The 19,256-nt window shown below is 53.3% G+C and overlaps 1 protein-coding gene across 1 annotated transcript in view; it reads right to left on the bottom strand.

The window, feature by feature from the left end:
• Positions 1-11,122, bottom strand: part of LOC118610011 — a 51,174-nt gene extending 40,052 nt beyond the window's left edge. The window contains exon 1 of the mRNA XM_036229735.1: positions 10,845-11,122. Coding sequence (XP_036085628.1) covers positions 10,845-11,044 — 200 coding nt within the window. The 5' untranslated portion in view covers positions 11,045-11,122. The remainder of the gene's footprint in view (positions 1-10,844) is intronic.
• Between the last annotated feature and the right edge of the window lie 8,134 nt (positions 11,123-19,256).

Genomic DNA, 19,256 nt, shown 5'->3' with positions numbered 1-19,256 from the left:
GGTGCAGATACTCTCCTGGCTGCCCGCTGCAGACCTGCTTTGGGGAGAGACCTTGTTCTTTAATGATTCAAAGTATCCTCTTCCACTGTCAAAAGCGTCTTGGTTTGGACAACATAATCATGTGAAGGACACCTCTCGCCATGCCCAGTGTGGATTTTCCCTCCGGCGTTGGAATAAGTCGCTCCTCCCTTGGTAGAGCCCCAGAGATGTAGTGGTTTACATTTAGAGGCCATGCTGTACGCAATGTATAAATCACTAAATCCTAGAACGATCGTGTGAGATGCTCAGAGATGGTAAAATGGACTGAGAGTAAAGGAGATGAACTTCTCCATCACATGTGGAAATGCAGTCATCAGAATCTGGGGCAGGATCAGCTGCACAATTTAAATTCTCTCTCTCTCTCTCTCTCTCTCTCTCTCTCTCTCTCTCTCTCTCTCACTTTCCCTCCCCACTTTTTTCTAACGAGATTCTTTCGGATAAAGACAAAGAAAAAATGTCAGGGTTGAAGCTAATCTCAGAAGGTTTTAATATACAAGGGAAGATTTTGGGGATTGTTGTTAATTTTTTGGATTTTTGGAGGATGGAAAGGGCATTCCAGGTCAAAAAAATAAAAATAAAAAAAGGCAAAGACGTGGAAGAATGAAAGCTGGTGCGTTTCGGGACGTGGCTGGCGTTTCCAGCACAGTGCGGGCTGCGAACCACGGGGAAGGACGAGAGATGGGGCCGACGAGGGTGACCGGGGCCGTTTGGCAAACACGGCCGAATGCTGGGCTGCGGAGTGTGAATTTCAACCGACAGGCGGTGGAGAAACTTGGAAGGTTTTTAATGCAGCGAGGCGATAGCGCAGCGATGTTCGATAAATAAAGCTAAAATAGAAACTTGGGTTTGACCCTGATTTACCTCAATCGTCTTCCAACGGATGATCAGCTTCACTTATTCATGCGAGAAACGTTGACCGGTCTCCTGTGACGTGTCGGCCTGTACGGGACGCCGGCAGTTCAGAGGTGAACGGACGCAGACGCACACCCTGCCGTCCGTGCAGCCTGAATGTCGTCTAGCGGGAGACCGCCGGCTCTGCGGGTCTGCCGCCTGCTCGCCCCTCCGCTAACGCCGGTGCCTTCCTTTGCGGTCCCTTCCCCTCCGTCTTGGAGCCCGCCTCGCTCACCCGGGCAGTGCGGTTTGGGGGTTGACCTCCCCGGCCCAACCCCGCCCAGGCTCCACGATACGCGCACGTCCGGGGCCCACCATCTGCCTCGGCGATTAGCTCCGAGACGAACGGGGGATGTGTGTCTATCCAGCGACAAGACAATCATGGGAACACTCTGCCAAAGAAAGCCCCTCTAACCCCCACCCCTGCTGCCCTGAAATCTGAGCCAGGCTGAGAATGGTGAGCAGCCGAGAAGACACCTGGCCATGTGGACAGGGATTGAATCTTCGTGACGCCTGAATCCGGCTGTGCCTTAAGCGAGTCTTCTCAGCCACACGAGTCAATAAGCCCTTTTTTTTTTTTTCTTGGTGTAAATCAATTTGATCGGGTTTCTTTCACTGCAGTCAAAAACACCCCGACTAAACAGCCGCAAAGGGCAAGCGCAGGCTGATGGGACGTGATCTAATGCAGGACTAGATGTTCTCCACGTCCGTGCAGAGCTCCGGAGTTCGGGCGGCGGCGAGCCGGCGGAGGGGGCCGTGGCCATGAGCTCAGGGGCCACGCGTTGGCCCAGGGCCTCCCGCAGAGTGTGCGCCTAGTCCTGTTAGTGGAATGAGTGGGAGACGCAATCGCGAAATGCCAGTCTGGTTCTCCTCGCCACCTGGATCCGCTGTGGCCGATGATTCTGCATGACAAACCGTCGATCTTTTACTCCCCCTGTTCTGTGAGTCACGGCTCTGCCAGGCGACCCTGCCGACCCCGGCGGAGCTCACTCACGCATCGGGAGCCAGCAGAACCAGACCCGAATCCACGGGGGCCGTTCGCCTCTGCCCCACACGTCCCCCACGCTCCCCCCGCAGCAGCAGGACGGCCCGGCTCTAGCATTTTCACGGCTGGCGCGCAGGAGGGCCAGTCCGTCACGCCACAGAAGCAGTCACGCCGCACCCACGAGCATGTCGTTTGCCGAAGCGGATCGCACAGACCGACCCGCGGTCCAGGGTAGAGGAATGCATTGTGCCTCTCTCGCAGGAGCACAGGGGCGGGGGAGGACGACACTCGGGGGCGTTCACACAGCTGACCGCGCCGCTTCGCCTCCACGACCTTTCCCACGGCCGGCGGGCTCAGAAAAGTTAGACGTGTCGTCCAGAGAGTACAAGCTTAGAGTTTACTGTCAGGAAAACAGGCGCCTCGGAAAAACAATCGGAGAAGCTCGTGGGTGAAAGGCATCCCAGCAAGGAACTTCCCGTGAGGCGGCCAGGTCTGGGGCCCGCCAGACGGTCACTTCTGGCCAGTGCCGTCTTCGTGCACAGACGAGATCTGTGAACCGCTTTTAACCAGCAGCTACGGCAACGGTGACAGAATGACATTTTTACGTGGATGCGACTACATTATGTAAGATTGCAACGCCCTCTTTGGAAGAGACTGTCTCTCTTGCTGACTCTGATGGTCATTTCAGGGCAGGTCCTAGTGTCAAGGCCCTGGGGGTGGCCTCCAGTTGACCACTAGCTAGGAGCAGAGGGTGCTCTCTGGCTGACGGCCACCAAGAAACTGACTTCTGCCAACAACCATGCAAATTTAGAAGTGTACCCTTCCCAAGTCAAGCTTTCAGATGAAAACCCGGTACCAAGTGACACTTGATCACAGCGCCTTGCAGGGGACCCAGCTAGGTGGTACCTACAGGAGCTGAGATAATGACAGTGTGTTGTTTAAAATGTCCAAGTTTGTGGTACCTTGTTACACCACAATGGGTCACTAATAGACTCACCAGGGAGGCCGACGGGTGCTTCATGGACGTCCTCTCTCTAACGCATCGCAACCAGCTTGTGAAGGGGGCATTGTTATCATCACTGTTTTCATTTTACGAATAGGAGAGGGGCCTCCGACATTTCATCCCGCTTGCCCAAAGACCCACAGCCGGTGAGTGGCACACTCAGGGTTTGAATGCTGCAAGCTCCAGGGCCCAAACTCTTAATCCGCTCCGTGCTGCAAGCCCGTTCTGCGCCTCTGACCTGGCCCGCGTCCTGCCCAAAATCCTTCAGTTGAGAGCAGTGACTGCCACCACCGGCGAGAGGCCCGTGACTTACAAACTGTTTTCTCCAACACTTTGGTAGCACTTACTCTATGCCAAGCAGGTCACCTGCAATACGTAATTTAATCCTTTCAATAGCCTTGTGATGTAGGTAGTATTTTTTTTCCCCCATTGGACAGATGAGGACAGAGACGCCCACAGGGACTAAGGGACATGCCCGAGGCCAGCCGGGTAGGAAGCAGAAGAGTCGGGAATCGAGCCCCCGCAGTCCAGCCGCTGAGATCATCTTCTTAACCGCCAGATAATTTGGGGATAATTCATTTGTTCAAAATGAATCGGGTCGGGTTCGTCCCTATGGAATGTCACTCTCACTCGCTCGCCTTCTAACAAGTCCCTCTGACGAGAAGAGGAAGGAAAGATCGTGCAAAACCCTGGCTTTCCCACGGGCGAGACAACCGCCCGTCACGGTGTCGAGACAGGGGTGTAGGGACCCCTGACCCAGAGACGAGGCCCCCCCGTCTCTCAGCCTTGCAGCCCAGGCTCTCCGAGACTCCGCCGTCGTCTGTACCTCCCACGCGAAGTCTTACGACTCCCTCCTCGCACACGCCCCACCCCACCTCTGCTCGCTCACAACGGCCCCTCCACCGGCTCCTCGTCATCACGTGACCTAACCCATCGGTCATTCAAGGCTCATCCGAAATTCCTCTCAGGATCACTTTCGGTTTTTTTTCCTCGAGACTTCGCCGTCCACATTCAAGTCGGAAGCAAATCATTTTCTCTCTAAACTCCCACCCTACCCCATTTGTATTTTCATAAGATGCTTATGGCTCTCTGCCTGCGGCCCGGGCATCCATGCACCTATGGCGATCACCATGACAGTCACGATAACGACCAAGTGTTCTGCACGCTGAGCACTCGCCACGAGCACTCCGCATCGGTACTAAGTGCGTTCACACACCTTTTTGCTAAAGACCTGCCTCCAGCGGGTAGCGTTATTACCCTCCAATTGAGGAGCATCCCCCAAGATTGGTGGGACAGAAAAGGGATGATGTTTGAAGAAAAGAAAAAGAGACACTTTTTCCTAAAGTTTACTGTTTAACGGGATTCCAGAAGTTTCAGCCCTTATAGCTTCACGCCATCCCTCGCACATCAAAGCCACAGAAAATGGTCCTTCCATGTACAGCCTGAGTTGGCCCTCCCCCCCCAAGGGGAAGGGGAGCTGGTCAGGCTGCTGGGGGAGTCGTGCTGACCTCCCTTCTGTCTCAATGAGTTCCAGCATAGACTGCAGTCAAGAGTGAACGTGTGCCCTTATTTTTCAATCTGACAGTGCTATTTGTGGGAATTGAACCTCAACATCTTCGGGGGACTTTATGCTCTTCCCTCCCCAAGGAGGGTCCATCTGCGCTTTCTCATACAGAACTGTTTTGTCTTAAGTACATGGCGATGCTTGTGCCTACAACAGTTTGAGTTGAACACATCATATGCATCTTTTAACTCCTTAAAATAAGAAGTTTGCCCCGCTAGTGAATGAGGAGATGGGCTCCAGAATCCGAACTGGCCGCCAAAATGTTATAGGACAGTCGGTGATAAAATAAAACACTGAGTCTTCGTAGAGTGTGTGTCATGTCTCGCCACCCTGCTAAAAACTATTTCCCTTCCTTGCAAGATTTCGTTTAATTCCCACAATAAACTAGATACTCTTTTTTTCTCCCTTTACATGAGGAAGGTACGCCCCAAAGAGGGCGAGGATTTTGTCCAAGATCAGATAAAGGTCAAATGGGAGAGGTGAGATTCGAACCCAGCATTATCTGACACCGAGCCCTGCGTTCTTAACCAGAGCACTGAGATGAGCAGGGGGACACGTGCGGGGGGCATGTGCAGGGGACCCCAAAAGCACCGTGTTCAGAGCCTTGGCAGATGACGGTCAGAAGCAAGAACCAAAGACGAAGGAGTCCGCCTCTCTTTTAAGACATTAAAAAATAACAAAATTTCGATCAAATATTAAAACTGCAAATACACGTACGATAAAAAGTAAAACTATTATCGTCCACCGCACTACTGTCATACTTAGAATATTATGTTTTTAAAACAAGATCTTCGCTGTTAGAGAGGCATGCCAGACCACGAACGAACAGTGATTTGCTTCGGAACGCTTTGGGGGGGTGGGGGACATGGATCAAACACGCTCGGCCGTGAGTATCGGCCAAAGCCGAGGAATCGCCACATGGCGATTATTTTTGTCCGTGTTTAATATTTGTCTAAAATAAACAATTCTTTCAAAATAAAACCAAGAGGCCTACAGAAATGAAAAGTAAGTTTTCCTCCTTCGACTTCAGATCAGATCCCTACTTCCTTCCCGAGTATCAACCACTGTTGCTTCTGCTCTGTTTCTCCAGAACCTTCCATTTGTATACAAACGACTGTATCCGCTGACAAGAGGAACCATACTAAGGCACGGCTCTCCCTTCGCTTTCCTCCCGTGAGGACGCACCCGGGGTGTCCCCGGCCACACTGTGTGCGGCAGCCTCCCCCTCCCCCGCCCTCCGTCACACCATCTTACTTATTTCCTTCACAGCACTTAGCAAAATCTCTACTTTGGGGCACAATCATTTACTTAGTTTCCTAGAATCGAGGTAGAATTCTACACCAGAAAATTAACCATTTTAAAGTACGCGACTCAGCGGCATCTCTCAGGTGCACGCGCTCGGCAGCCGTCAGCTGCCTGCCCCAGGCCCTGACGAGCGCCGATCTGCTTCCCGCCTCCAGGGATTTACTGCTCTGAATATTTCATGGAAGTGAAATTACACGACACGCGGTCTTTGGACTCTGGCTTCTTTCGTTTAGCATAATTTTTTCATCCACATTGTAGCACAATGTTCCATTTTATTTATAATAAAATTAATATTTTACTAGAATATCCCTATTTTGTTTTATCCACTTGATGGACAATCAGGCAGCTCCCGCCTTTTCGCTATTGCGGACAGCGCTGCTATCCACGTCCGTTGAGAGCAAGGTCCCCTAGGAATACCTGCTTTCCATCACTGGGCAACATGCCGGGAGCGAAATTATTTTTTGCTTCTTTGTTACAACCTACTTATTCCTAATCTGGCTCTTCTACTAGATCGTAAACTCCATGAGGTCGGAGTTGGCAGGGGCTCGAATTACCATTTCCTCCTCAGCCAAGACCTTCTTCCTAGTGGGAAAACAAATATCTGCTCAAAAAAAAAAAAAAGTGAATGAATCGATCGAGCGCACAAACCGGCACACGGCAACACACAGACCTACTACGTTCTCTCTAAGGCTTGTGCGGGATGTTCCACGGCATAGACACACGCTGTAATTGTTTTCAGTGTGAACTTGGCCAAACCCCTCCTCTGTCCCAGATTCTCCAACAGCCTCACAATACCCCGCAGGGAGGTGGGCGGTCTTCCCTCCCACACCCCTGCTCGCGTGGACCTGCTTCCCCCCATCCCCCCACCCCACCCCCCACACAGATCTCATCACTATCTGTCAACCCTTTGAACCTCGCCCCTGCCCCAGGGCCTCCGCACTCACCCCTCCTCCCTCCTCCCAGCCCTCCTCCGCAAGGCTCTTCCCTGAATATCCGCGTGGCTTCCTCGCCGACCTCCTTCTGTGTGCATGCTTTATCTCTGCATCCTTTCCTTGATCATACTAATTAAAGCTGCACACACAGACACACACACACACACACACACGCACAGGCACTCAGTTAGCACAGCCTGGCCCCCCTCCCCCACCTCACTGTTGCTTGTAGCACTCAGCCTAAGAGAAACATTGTGTTTATTGTCCAGGTCGCCCTACCTGAATGCAAACAGCGCAAAGGGAGGTTTCCTAGGAATACCTGTTCCTGAGGGCGGGGATTTTTGTCTATTTTATCATTTCTGTATCCCTAGTCCTGCACGTAGTAGGTCCTCGGTACATATTTGTTGCATAAATGAAGGAACAAATGCACTCACCACCCCGACGGAGCTCTGTGTCCTAACCCCACCGCAACGCAGAGGGCTCCTCCCATCTCCTGTCCATCCAACTACGGACAATTTGATTTCTGAGTTGCAGGCCAGGCTGTCACCTAGCAGGAAGCCCAGACAGAAAGACCAGCTGCCCCCATCACGGTGACATCGAACTTAAGTCTGGACCTTGCTAGCACCAGCCCAAACAGCCTTGACCCCAGCCAGTGGGGGCGACTTCCAAGATGCTCCTCTGGGGTACTGTTGTAGTTCCAACGTAGAAAGAACCACCAAACCCACACTGGGTATTCCGGGTAGGACGTGGGGAGTCTGGGGGCCGAGGGGCCATATCTGTGGAGCATCTGCAGAAGCAAGCCCTGCCTTTCTGTCACATGAACTTCAGAGAACAAGAGACCGAAGACCGAATTATGTTTTGACTCAGGTCAGCAATAATAGAGTTCCCCATTGTGAAGGACTGAATTCAGTCGAAAATTTAATTTTTTAAATAAATAGAACAGAAAGGTCAAAATACCGCCAGCACGAAGGAGGATCTGAAATTGGAAATCGCTCAGAAATGTCTTTTACTTCCTTTCTGTTCTCTTAATGACTTTTCCAAACTCTCTCCCAAAGGAATTGCTCTTAGATATGCTAATGTCACTCCCTTTCTCTGAAAGCTCATGTCCATGATGCTGCTCTTGAAAAGGCCCTGCCAGATGAGACACTTGGAAATCACCTGTGATTAGCAGTTTTATTTAAATTGAAATAAAATGGAAACATTCCTACAGGTTTAAGTGGCAAAACCAGTGGGGACGGGCTCCCTAGAGTCTGGTCCTGGCGTCTGCCCTCCGCCTGGACCATTCTCACCTCCCAGCTCTCCGGTCCCTGTCCCCATCCACCCCCTCCTGGCTGAGACCTACTCCTCCCTTAGGAAGGAGAATAAACATCAAGCCGACCCCAGCTCCCTGGCTGGATTAGAGACTCCTAAAGCTCACTGCCCAGCTCGATTGTCGCTTGTTGAACCCCCTTAACCCCCAGCGGACCACAGGCTGCCGGAGAGCGGGGAGCAGGGACCAGATGCACATTTCTGCCAACTGCGTCAGTTCCTTCTCCTTCTCCGGGGCGCAGAACACAGCCCGCCGAGTGAGGACGTGCGCTGAACAACTGTGCACAGGCGCCCTGCGTTCAACGCGCTGCCGTCTGACGTGCTCTGTGAACGTCACCTAATCCATTTGGTCCCCGCCGGGGCTCCACGAAGCGGACGGTGCCCGTTAACTCACAGAGAAGCAGACACCTGGAGGCGCCCTGAATTTGTCCACGTCAGGTCGCTGAGAAATGGCTGGGCCGGGATGAAATGCACAACGCGTTTTGATTGAGAGGAAGCTTTTTTTGCAGTTTTTAACTGCACTGAAGTTTTTTGGCCCATGAGGCTTTCCTTCTTCCCGACAGAATGGAAAATTCAAAGAGAGAGAGAGAGAGATCTGGCCAGGAGTTTTCTGAAGACTGAACTCTACCTGCCCTCGAGAAAAACCATTTTTTGTTAATGATTTGGAGCCCAGGTTTAATGCCTAATCGAAGCCCTTCCTGGTCAGCTGTGTAATACAATTATGAGGGGAAATAAAGACCCGAGGGCTCTGCAAGGTGAGGTGAGCCGGGCCGAAGTGCGGAGTCGGCCCGGTGTGAGCCTCTTTCAGCGCGTGCACTGGGCGCGGCTTGCTGGCCGCAGGCTCCTCCCAGGCCTGACACAGAGGTGGGGCCCTTTGATGTGGCGGGACAAAGGGTCAGCGCAAGCAGAGGCTGAGAGAAGATGCAGAGGAAGCCGGCCTGTCACGAACAACGTTCAACTGGCCCCCCAGGAAATGCCAGAGACGCAATGGGGGGGAGTGATGGGAGCTGGCCAGCCAACCGTCCCACGGGAGGCGGCTTGTCCCCACCACAATGCCAGTGGGTACCAGCTGACCGTCCGGTCCACAGCCAAGAGATGCCTTGCTCTGATGGCTGAAGGCGCCCTCAGCAGCTGGCCTTCCAGACGGGGTGCTCCCAAACCCATGTGAGAACTCAGAACCACCTTCGTGTACACTGCTAAGCCCTCAGGGCATCTGTAAGGCCAAAGGGATCCCCTGACCTCCAGCAGGATGGGGGGACATTACGCCTGGGCAGGAGGAGGCCAAGTCTGAGTGGAGCCCTCTCTCGCACCTGAAGCTGGAACCACCTGTAGACACTGGCCTGCACGACACCAGTCCCATGGGATGCGGAAGGGGTGCAGGGGGGCCAAGGAGGAACCCGCGGTTTCAGAAGTTTAAGAAACGTGGAGCTAGATCAAACTAAAGGCGTGTTTGTTCAGGCCACTTTAGATCATTTCATGTGCTGTTTTATAAACCTGCAAGGCTGGGTACACCATCTAATGTGTCCCTAACTTATGTCGCCAGAGAATTCTACCTGTAAGAAGCTTCTGGCCCAGAAATCTCGAAACGGCAGATTCACAGATGTGTTTCTTTTGTCCCACAAGAGTTGAAATTTTTTAATCCAATGCTAATACTCACAAATCAAGAATGTTCGTCAAAAAAATAAAATAGGATCTCCAATATTTCTTGGAAAAAAAGAATCAGAGGCTCTGACGACAGGGAGTCCACACTCCTACATGGCAGTCAGTCCGCGTCGGTGCCATGAAGCGCCATCTCGCCCCGGGGTGTCCCAGTCCACAGTTCTCCCCATCACGAACCAAAGTCAAACGTCCACGGCCCTTCCCACTGTGCTCGTGCTGCTGATTTCAGGGCAGGGAGAAATGTTCCTCTGTGGCCCTGTCTCCAGCAGGGGTGAGAAGATGAAAGAGCCCGAGGGGCCCCTGCTGGGTCCACCCTTCTCGTCCCATAGGCATGTCACCTGCCTGGCCCAGATGGGTCTAAGCAGTGTCAGTACTCCATGAGTCACACTGTGGAAGAGACGGGTGTCTCAGCGCCGGAACATCAAAGCCACGCAACGTGACCCCGACATTTTAACTTATCCCCAGAGATCAGGGGGTCTCCACGCAGCACTGCGTTTGCTACGGACTGAATTACGTCCCTCCTACAATTCAGGCGCTGAAGCCGAACCCCTCCCCATGTGCCTGTACATTGAGAATAGGGCCTTTCCAGAGATCACTGAGGTTAGATGTGGTCATAAGGATAGAGCCCTAATCCAAGAGGACTAGTGTCCTTGGCAGGAAAGGAAGACGCAAGGACACACCTGCACAGAGGAGAGGCCACGTGAGGAGACAGCGAGAGGACGGCCACCTGCGAACCACGGGCAGGTCTCAGGAGAAGACAACCCTGATGGCGCCGTGACCGTGGACTTCCGGCCCCCAGAATGGTGAGGACATGGACCACGTTCAAGCCTCGCAGCCCGGGATATCCCGCACGGCAGCCCTAGCGGGCGAATTCCCCGCGCTTCCTCGGAGCGGCGCGGCCGGCGGGCTGAGGCCATCCATGGGCTCTCGTGGGGCTCCGCCGCCATCCGCGCCTCCTCACGCGTCCGGGCTAGGACCCCGCCCCCAGCCCCCTGCCCCAGAAGCCGCACTGTCTGGGGTGCTCTGCTGCACCTCCGCCCCGCAGCCCAGAGCACCAGAGACCTTGCGAACACCTGCAGGCCCGGGCCCCGAGGCCGTGCCGGGGACGGCAGCTCTCTGGAACAGTCTCTGGAGAACGACCGTCCTCTCCTGACCTACCTGCAGGCCCGGTGTGTCACGAAGACCTGTCGGCCACCTCCTGCGCTGCCATCCCTCCAGCGCAGGCCTTGCGCCTCCGGCCTGCTCCCGCCTCGGCTCTCGCATCCCCGTGTCCCAGCCGAGGACCCCGGAGCGGCTGGTCCAGAGCTCACGCGCCAGCAGCGGCCAATAAGGGGCGAGGCCACGCCTGTCTTCTTCATTGGTGCATCCCTATGCCTAGCGCGGTTTTCCGTATATAGCGCATCTTTTAAAAATATATATATATTAAAGTCACAAACATGTGCTCACTCAACCAAAATCATTGATGCGGAGAGGCTGAAAACAGCCCGTGAAGCAGCGGAGCGGGAGTCAGCGGGGCGGGAAGCCGGGCTCCGCCCCTCCGGCAAGCCACGCCCCCCACGAGCGTTGCCTGGGAGATCAGACGGCAGCCGGAAGCGTGCGCCCGCCCGCCGGCTCAGCGCGGGCCACCGCAGCCCTCTGCGCAAGCGCGGAATTCACCGCCCGCGCTGGGCTATCCCGCGCCACGTGACCGCGCCTTCCTCTCCCCGCCAAGGTCAGAGTCGCGCTCCCGCTCCGTCCGCTGCGCCACCTGTGCCCGATGCCGGGCTCGGCCCAGAGGAGTGAGCATCCAACGTGTGGGTGTAATCAAGAGTCACCGAATGTGCCTCTCGCCGTCAAATAATTGAGTGATTACACTGTCAGTTTCTGGAATGGTCTGTTGTATTTCTAGTACATACGTGGGAACTGACATATGGAGAGCCTTCGAATCATTATAGAATGAGTAAAAAAGGAGAAAAAAAATGGAGAGGAAAAGGTGAAAGGTAGGGAAAGAAGGAGATGGATGAAATTAAGGTCCCAGAATTAATGTCGGCCGCTGATGGCCAGCTCTATTATTCTCGTTCCCCCTTTTGGGTACTCACAAGCCATTTTTATTGGGGTCCCTTCTCCACTCTCAGTCCAAGACATTTGGTTGGCGGGGTGATTCCATCTGCAGCTGGGGTGGGGGGGATTATGCCAATCAGAATCACCCCATCACGATTTGTTCAGGCTGTATTCCTGAGCTCAGCTGACCTAACTAAAGTGAATCCCTAAAACTATGGGCGCTAACTTTCAAAGAGAAATGCTTTCCCTGGTGAAGAAGAACCAGAGAAGGTTATAAAGTGGAGGACGGAGCCCCACCACAAGAGGGAGCCTTTCTAGAATCAAGCCAATAATACAAATTGGAGCCAAGGGATCTAGTAAACATCCTGTGGCTGTTACCTAAGAACCTAGATCCAGCCATACCTGAGGCCCGCTACCCCATGAACTTTCTAGTTTCCTGAGCAGAGATTTCCAATTTAAACCGGTTCGGTTGGGGTTTCTATCATCCGCAATTGAAATAATCATGACTAATAGGACAATCTTAAAGTACCATTGGTTTAAGGCAGTGTACAAAACACAACTCGTAAAGTCAAATCCATGGATGCAAATCCTTGATTAGACAAAATAGCTACCATTTTTGCACACGTACTATGTGACAGTCTCTGCCCCAGCCCCTTGACATACGCTCACATCATTCCCTGAAATGTCTCTGCAACGTCCACACCGCACAAACTTCTGGCTATCCAGTAAACTCTATGATCCTTCTTTTTCTTTAAGTAAGAGAGAAAAAAACATCCGAATTCCCAATACCCAACTCCTTCTCTTGGTCTTTGAAAATGAATCTTGTATCTTGGTTACTGTTCTTTGTGTCAGAGTCAAGAAAAACACACATACAAGAGAACTTCCACATAAATCAATCTTTATTCCATTTCAAAGCCTGCAAGATTTTCTAGATACTCCAAAGGTCTCCTTCTCTGAGTTAAATACTACATTTATTTAATAAAGCAGGTAGGATTTACTATCTGGACACGGGTAAGCACTTTTTACTTTTCACAAGATAGATGACAGCTTCTGGCGGGCCTTTTCCTCTCTCCTTTTTGCTTTTATTTTCTCCTCTTGTGCTACAATGGAACCACCTTACCTATCCCAATTGAATTAACAAACGGAGCCTCAGAAAGATCGTCCCCGTGGTGTGTGGGATGGGGGGGGGGGGGGTGGAGGATGCCGTGTAGGTAGCAGGCTTGATTTTCTTTTAAAGATGACTTTAAAGAATTAGAAATAAACATTATCAACTGTGCTTCTAAATGATGCTGACTTTTTGCTTTAGGAGAGCCTTAACACTCCCCTCCCGACACACACACACACACAACAACATCAACAACTAACAAATTTCCAAGCTGAACTTGCCAGGAACCAGACGTGGAGCATGGAGGAGGAGGGCAGGGAGGCAACAGCGAGTTCTACAAGCGTTTCCAGCCTCAATTAGCCAGAGAAAGACAAAGGCTAAGCCAGTAGATTTCTATCCCTTGGCTTAAAACCTGTGAAGAAGCCAACGCTTTAAATAGAGTCCGCGTGTGGAGAGAGAGCAGCTGCGAGAGGGGGAGAAGTGGTTTGTTTTCATCGCTGCCAGCAGGACAGAAGGGTGAGGTTTTCTCTCTCTCTCGACATCTTCACCCAGAAGTTGGGCAGCAAGCCAGTTTGTGCTTTGGCTGTGAAACTCCAATTAAAAATGTATGACTCTGCTCCTCTGGAAGGAGGGGTAAAAAAGTCAACACTGGGGTGTGCAAACACTCGAGACGGCAGAAGCAGGTTGAGACGTCTCGTCGCCCACTTGCCACGCGTGGCCTGGAAAACGACCCCCACCGATTCTGAGCAGAGAACGGGGCCAGCCCGGAGTCACCTTCCACAGCCCGTACCGATTCGTGGGGTTTTTATCTTGTGCCCCAAACTATGATTTTGAAATAGGCCAGTCCAGGTGCTGGATAAACCATTCTTTTTCCAGGCCGAATCTCTCTTCGGTCACTCATACACACATACATGTGCCCAAGCACGCGCGCACGCACACGCAGAGGGGCGCGTGGCTTCTTAATGCTATTGCCCCCAGCGATGCCCTTCTTGCCCTTGGACGTGACTTGTCAGAGCATCTGGAGGCCTTTTCTTCCTCTCCATAGTCCGCGCACACTTCCGTTTGCTCCGGGCAGCCACCACAGGGTTCTCGCTCATCTCTGCATCTCTGCACCCCCCAGCACTCAGTCGAGCGAAGGTGTGGATCCTGCCCATCCCTGTTTCCTCTCATGAAGACTGTACACCCAGACTCCGTCTTGGCGCCCACTTCCTGGGAGCCCGAGCTGCGGTCCCACTGGAAACGAGGTCCTGTTGAAAACCTGATGCCTTAGGTTCAGCTTCGACACCTGTGCTCTGTCTCCAACTTTCTGGGTTCGCCCCACCTTCTCCTCAAGAGGGTGACCCCCATCAGAGCAGGGGCCATCTAGCCTTGCTTCCTGTGCTCACAGTGCGGTCTCGGAACCAGCACCATCGTTATCGGTGCGTGGAGCTCATCAGTCACGCAGAGCCTCGGGCCCCACCCGGGGCCGACTGAGAAAGGATCGGAATTGTAACAAGGCCACGTCAGAGTGGGTAAGCGCTGTCCCGTCCATCGGTCGGTCCCTGCCCACGGCTGCCAGCCCAGGCCTGAGCCTGGGAAGGGCGAAGACCTCGCCAGCTGACTGCCGCCCTCTGGGTTCTAACCCTATTGATCAGAAAATGGACAGCTTCCATTTTGGAGAGAAAACAACGGTGCTCGAAGGAAGAAAGTGACAGAAAGTGGCAGCTTTTCATTCAACCACAACTTTCCTGCCCCCCCAACTAAAGTGGGGAGCCCCGCCATCGGTCAGCCCCCGTCACGTTCGCCTGTCCCCATCCCCAGATCCTTTAAAATGCCCGGTGGGCAGATAAGTGAATGAATTAAAGAAACCTGAGAAGATAAGATTCGAAGCCAGAGAGCTGGTTACACACGCCACCAGATGGAGGCGTGACCACCTGACCTCTGCCCCAAATCACGTCGAGGATGAGTTAGGCATTTATCACTCAGGCACAGCACAGAGACAGAGAGGCGTGTGAGGAGCCCCGGGTCAGCCTTCCAAGAGGGATTTTAATGAACTGGCCATGCTTCATCATGCCGATGATCACAGAAGTCAGAGAAGGAAATGAGAGGCCGGGCGGGTCGCACGGTCCATCATGCACCTGCGCTGAACAGGCCTCCGGCGTGTGTCCACAGGGCTTGACGACGCCGCCCCGCCGGAATCGTCTTCGTGCCCGGGGAGCCCTGGGGGTCGGTTCACAGCTGCTCCTTCATTTTTCTCTCCCACAGAGGTCGCGGTCCACACGCTGCTCTTCTCGTCTGCAAACTACTTCTTACGAGCGGAAGTGAAATGTTTCTGTGAACTAAGATGTCATGTTTTTGTTTGTTTGATGTAAGCAGGATTTCATCGGTATAGTCGGGGGCATGCACCAGCAACCACAGTAAAACATACACTCCGAAGCTGAACACGTCAGGTGTTTATTTCTTATTCACACTCCAGGCCCAGCGCAGGTCGGCGAGGGGGCTGTGTTTATCGCGACTCCGTCCCTGGACTGATGAAGATATTTCAGAAGAGATGGGGACAAAGCGCGTTGCGCATGGCTTTGAAAGTGTCTTCGTCGAAGCGACGCATGCCACTCCTGCCCTCATTTTATTGGTGTGTTACTGAGCCCTGTACATATCACACGGCCCACCCATGTGCCTGGAAGGGAGAAAAGCCAGGGATGTTTTATAAGCGACGCGTAAGCTCACGAGGCGCAGGCCGCTCTGCATACCGCCAGCACGCGTGGCTGGGGGCCACTCGCCCACGCCATGCGCACAGCGGCCGAAGGCTTCTGCATATTCAACAAGCACTTCCAGGGCACGGAAGCCAAGCGGGCAGTGCTCTCCGAGGCCCCCGCTCAGTCTCCCGGACCCGGGGCTGGGGAGCCCCCGTCTCATCCTCTCACGAGAGAGAGAGAGAGAGAGAGAGAGAGAGAGAGAGAGAGAGAGAGAGAGACGGAGGTTCTGGAGAGGAGGGCATCCGGCCCTCTCCCGAAGCCGCGGTGCAAAGCGGGCCGTCTGGGACCCACATGTCAGACACCCCATCGGCACCAAGGGGGCCTTGGTGACACCACTGTGGCTAGTGTTTAATGATTCCTATCTGGAATCTGGGGCAGATGTATGTGTGGATTTTAAGTTAAAAGATGAGTTAAAGTCAGATTCTTCTTTGGGATCGAATGACGGCAATGTTTGAAAAGTCATTCCAGAGCAGGGCGTCACCTGGAGAAACTGTGAAAAACATCAGGACGGATGTGCGGGCTCCGACCCCGTCCTATGGGCTCCGAGGGGTCGAAGACGCTGGCGGAGCCGGCGGGGAGGGAGGCCTTTCTGCCCTTGCTCTGCACGCTCCGTGGGCAATGTTTCCAGCAAACACGCATTCACTCAGTAATTCAGGAAACAGAAGGAGGAGGAAAGTAAGGCTCCACGAAAATGATTCAAATGGCTGTGACTTTTTCAGCCGGGAACGTAAACAGCAACCTCACACGCTAAGACGCGTCCATCCATTTGGCTCGAACTTAGCGGCCGCGTTAAAAACACAGTGCGCAGTGGGAAATCGGTTACCCCTAATCACAATATCGAGAACACACTTTTTCTTCGCGTTAGTGTGGCCCCTGATGATTTGTAAAGGCCCAGCGTGTATTTGTACTTAAATAACAGTACTCAAAAGGCAGAATAGCAATAACTAACATCGAAACCCCTTGTGGCGCTGGTCAAAAATGGAACGAGAGGCGGAAGGTGTTGTAACTTTTTTTATGAGCATCCCAGGCAGTTCAAATGCACAGCAAATTTCAAACCCAACTGAAGAGCGTCTAACTCTTTAGGTGGACGAGGCGGGCAGAGAGGACAGCTCGCTCGTCCAGGGTCACCTAGGAGTGGACCAGGGGATCTTTCGCTCCACCCCACATTCGAAGACTCTGCAAAGCCACAGGGCAGAACGGTTCCTCGCGGACGAGCTGGAAGCAGGTGCAGGAAAAGCTCCCCCACCCGCCCTGCCGTGTCACCCAAGTCACGGGAAGAAGACCAACCGCCTGCCAAACGCCCGCAGGAGCCAGATTCTTCCAGAAGTTACGTTCTTCTCAGATTATGGGGGAAACCCTTCCAAGTGCACCATGGGAGCTGCTTCTGAGGTGACGTACACACTCGGTCAGTCCCGGCTGCAGCGGTAAGACGAGAAGACGGTGCGCACAGTAGGAAGCATGGCGCTGGGTCCCGAAGCTGAGGTTTGCATGACGAAGTCAGGGGATCCGGTGTGTGGGCCTCCGAAACGCGGCCGGGTCCGCCTGCCCTCCCCACGCCCTCCCCGCCGGGCGGCGGCCGGCCAGGGTGCTGGGAGAACATTCTGACACTGTGAACTTGCTTCTTCTCTCCTCCCCTCCTCCACCACTGACGCAGGCGGCTCACTGTTTACTCATCTCCTCAAGAGAACTACGTGGCAGAAAACAAATAGCCTGCAAGACTTTCAGCCACCTCGGCCGTACTCAGCCATAACCTACTCAGACCCCTGACCAAGAAGGCCTCTCCCCTACCCACAGTTCATAAAACCCCAGAACTGGTGTCCAAGGACACAGCAGAGGGGCTGGGTGCAAGAAAAACTGAGGAGGAATTTTCTACCAGCTGGTGCAAATTTGGGGGTGGGGGTGCAGGCACAAATAAAGTTGAATTATAGAAGATTTTTCAAGAATTGTTTTCTCTGCAAACTTGAATGTGTAGATTCATATTTAACCTACTAAACATTTAAGGAAGCTGTATTTATTGGCTCTCAAGAAGTAGGCTGGTTCTCATGGAGAAAGAGAACCCTGCACCTCCCGGTCCTCGGGGTCAGTGAGGACTTCCCAGGGACTGGGTCAGGTGACACACCTGAGCTCCAGATGCACTGAGGTGAGCTCTGATGGATGCCAAGTCACAGGACACAGACAAAGAGGTATGCAGGCCTTGTGCCTTAACTTCCCATAAATGGAGACGTTCTCCCACGAGAATCCAGTGCCTGGTGATCTGAGGTGGAGCTGAGGCGGTGATGCTGGCTCTGGGGAGCGGCTGCAGACGCAGATGAAGCTTCGCTCACTGCCCCTGCCGCTCACCTCCTGCCCTGCAGCCCGGTTCCTTACAGGCCACGGACCGGTACCAGTCCATGGCCCCAAGGATGGAGACCCTGCCACAAACACTAGCTCTGCTTTCCAGATTGCAGGATTTCTACCCATAAAGTGAAGCAGCATTTGCAAAGAAGCTTGGGACTTGTAACAAAAATGAAAGAGTAGATTCAAAGTTTACAGAATGAGGAACACACAGTAGGTGCACAATAATTGTGTGAGTGTTTAATCGGTACAGAATAAATGTGCCCAAACCCCAAGAGAAGGTTCTTCCTTTATGTCTTTCCGAATGGCCTTGACCTCTAACTCTCAGAAAAGCACGGGTGACTTTGCGACTCGCCAACTTCAACTCATGGCATTACGCCGATTTCTAATAGCGAAAGAAGACGCCACTGTTTTTTCTTTAATTTTTAATAGCTAATTCAAAGAAAAGGCAATCTTGCAAACTAGGACTTTTTAATAGCTCTTACGGATGCCATAGTTCCCTTCATGGATGCTTATAAAATATCGCCTTATCTTCTTAGAGACAGAAAAAGGCAAAGACCCACTTCCCCGGAGACTGACCCCGGGCACTTCTGACGCTGCCCCTAAATCTCAAAGCCTTCTGAGGCCTCCGCTTGGGGGGCTCCCACTCCCTGGTCCAGCTGGGCTTCCTTCCAGGCCCGGAGGCAGCTCCCTTGAATTACTCACTGCGCGGCGGGGCGTTCCCCTCGCCTCGGAGAAGTCACCACCAGGCTCCCCCGGCAGCGTTTTCTCGCCAGTCGGGCCAGCCAAGACGTGGAAGGGCGGGATCTGGTAGGCTTCCTGGCGCTGCCCGCGGTTCGCGTCACCCAGCAAAAAAGGGCTGATGCCTCTGCGTGCGACACAGAGCGCCCGCCTGCAGGGAGCTGGCCCCAGGCTCAGGGAGAAGGAAGGAACACCGCGGGGGGGGGGGCGGAGGCCGGAACCACCTTCCCGCCTGTCTGCTCGCTGGCACTCACGTCAGAGGGCAGCGCGAGTTACCGTTTGTCTCGTTTCTAGTCTTTGGCTGGATTTTTTATTCTCGTACGTGACTTTTTTGATCGAACACTTCTTACACAAGGAGTCGCTCCCCATTTTTACACGGGAGCAGGGAAAAATCATGACGCTTCTTCACTGGGGTGTTAAAGATGCTAATTCTCAGCCTCGAAGCCAAGCACTTTGAAACGCTCCACTCCGTCCAGGTGTTTCCAAACAGCTAAGGAACTTCGAAGGAAACTTACGAAGGGAGTTTGCAAACCCCGCACAACGGACAAAGGGGGCCGCGGTCAAAGCCCCCGACCCCCTCCCGCGAGCTCAATCCTGCAGAGCGGCCATCGTTAT

The sequence above is a fragment of the Rousettus aegyptiacus genome, unplaced genomic scaffold (assembly GCF_014176215.1).
Source record: "Rousettus aegyptiacus isolate mRouAeg1 unplaced genomic scaffold, mRouAeg1.p scaffold_m13_p_12, whole genome shotgun sequence".
NCBI classification, from domain to species: Eukaryota; Metazoa; Chordata; class Mammalia; order Chiroptera; family Pteropodidae; genus Rousettus; species Rousettus aegyptiacus.
This window is presented reverse-complemented; position numbering and strand designations above follow the sequence as displayed.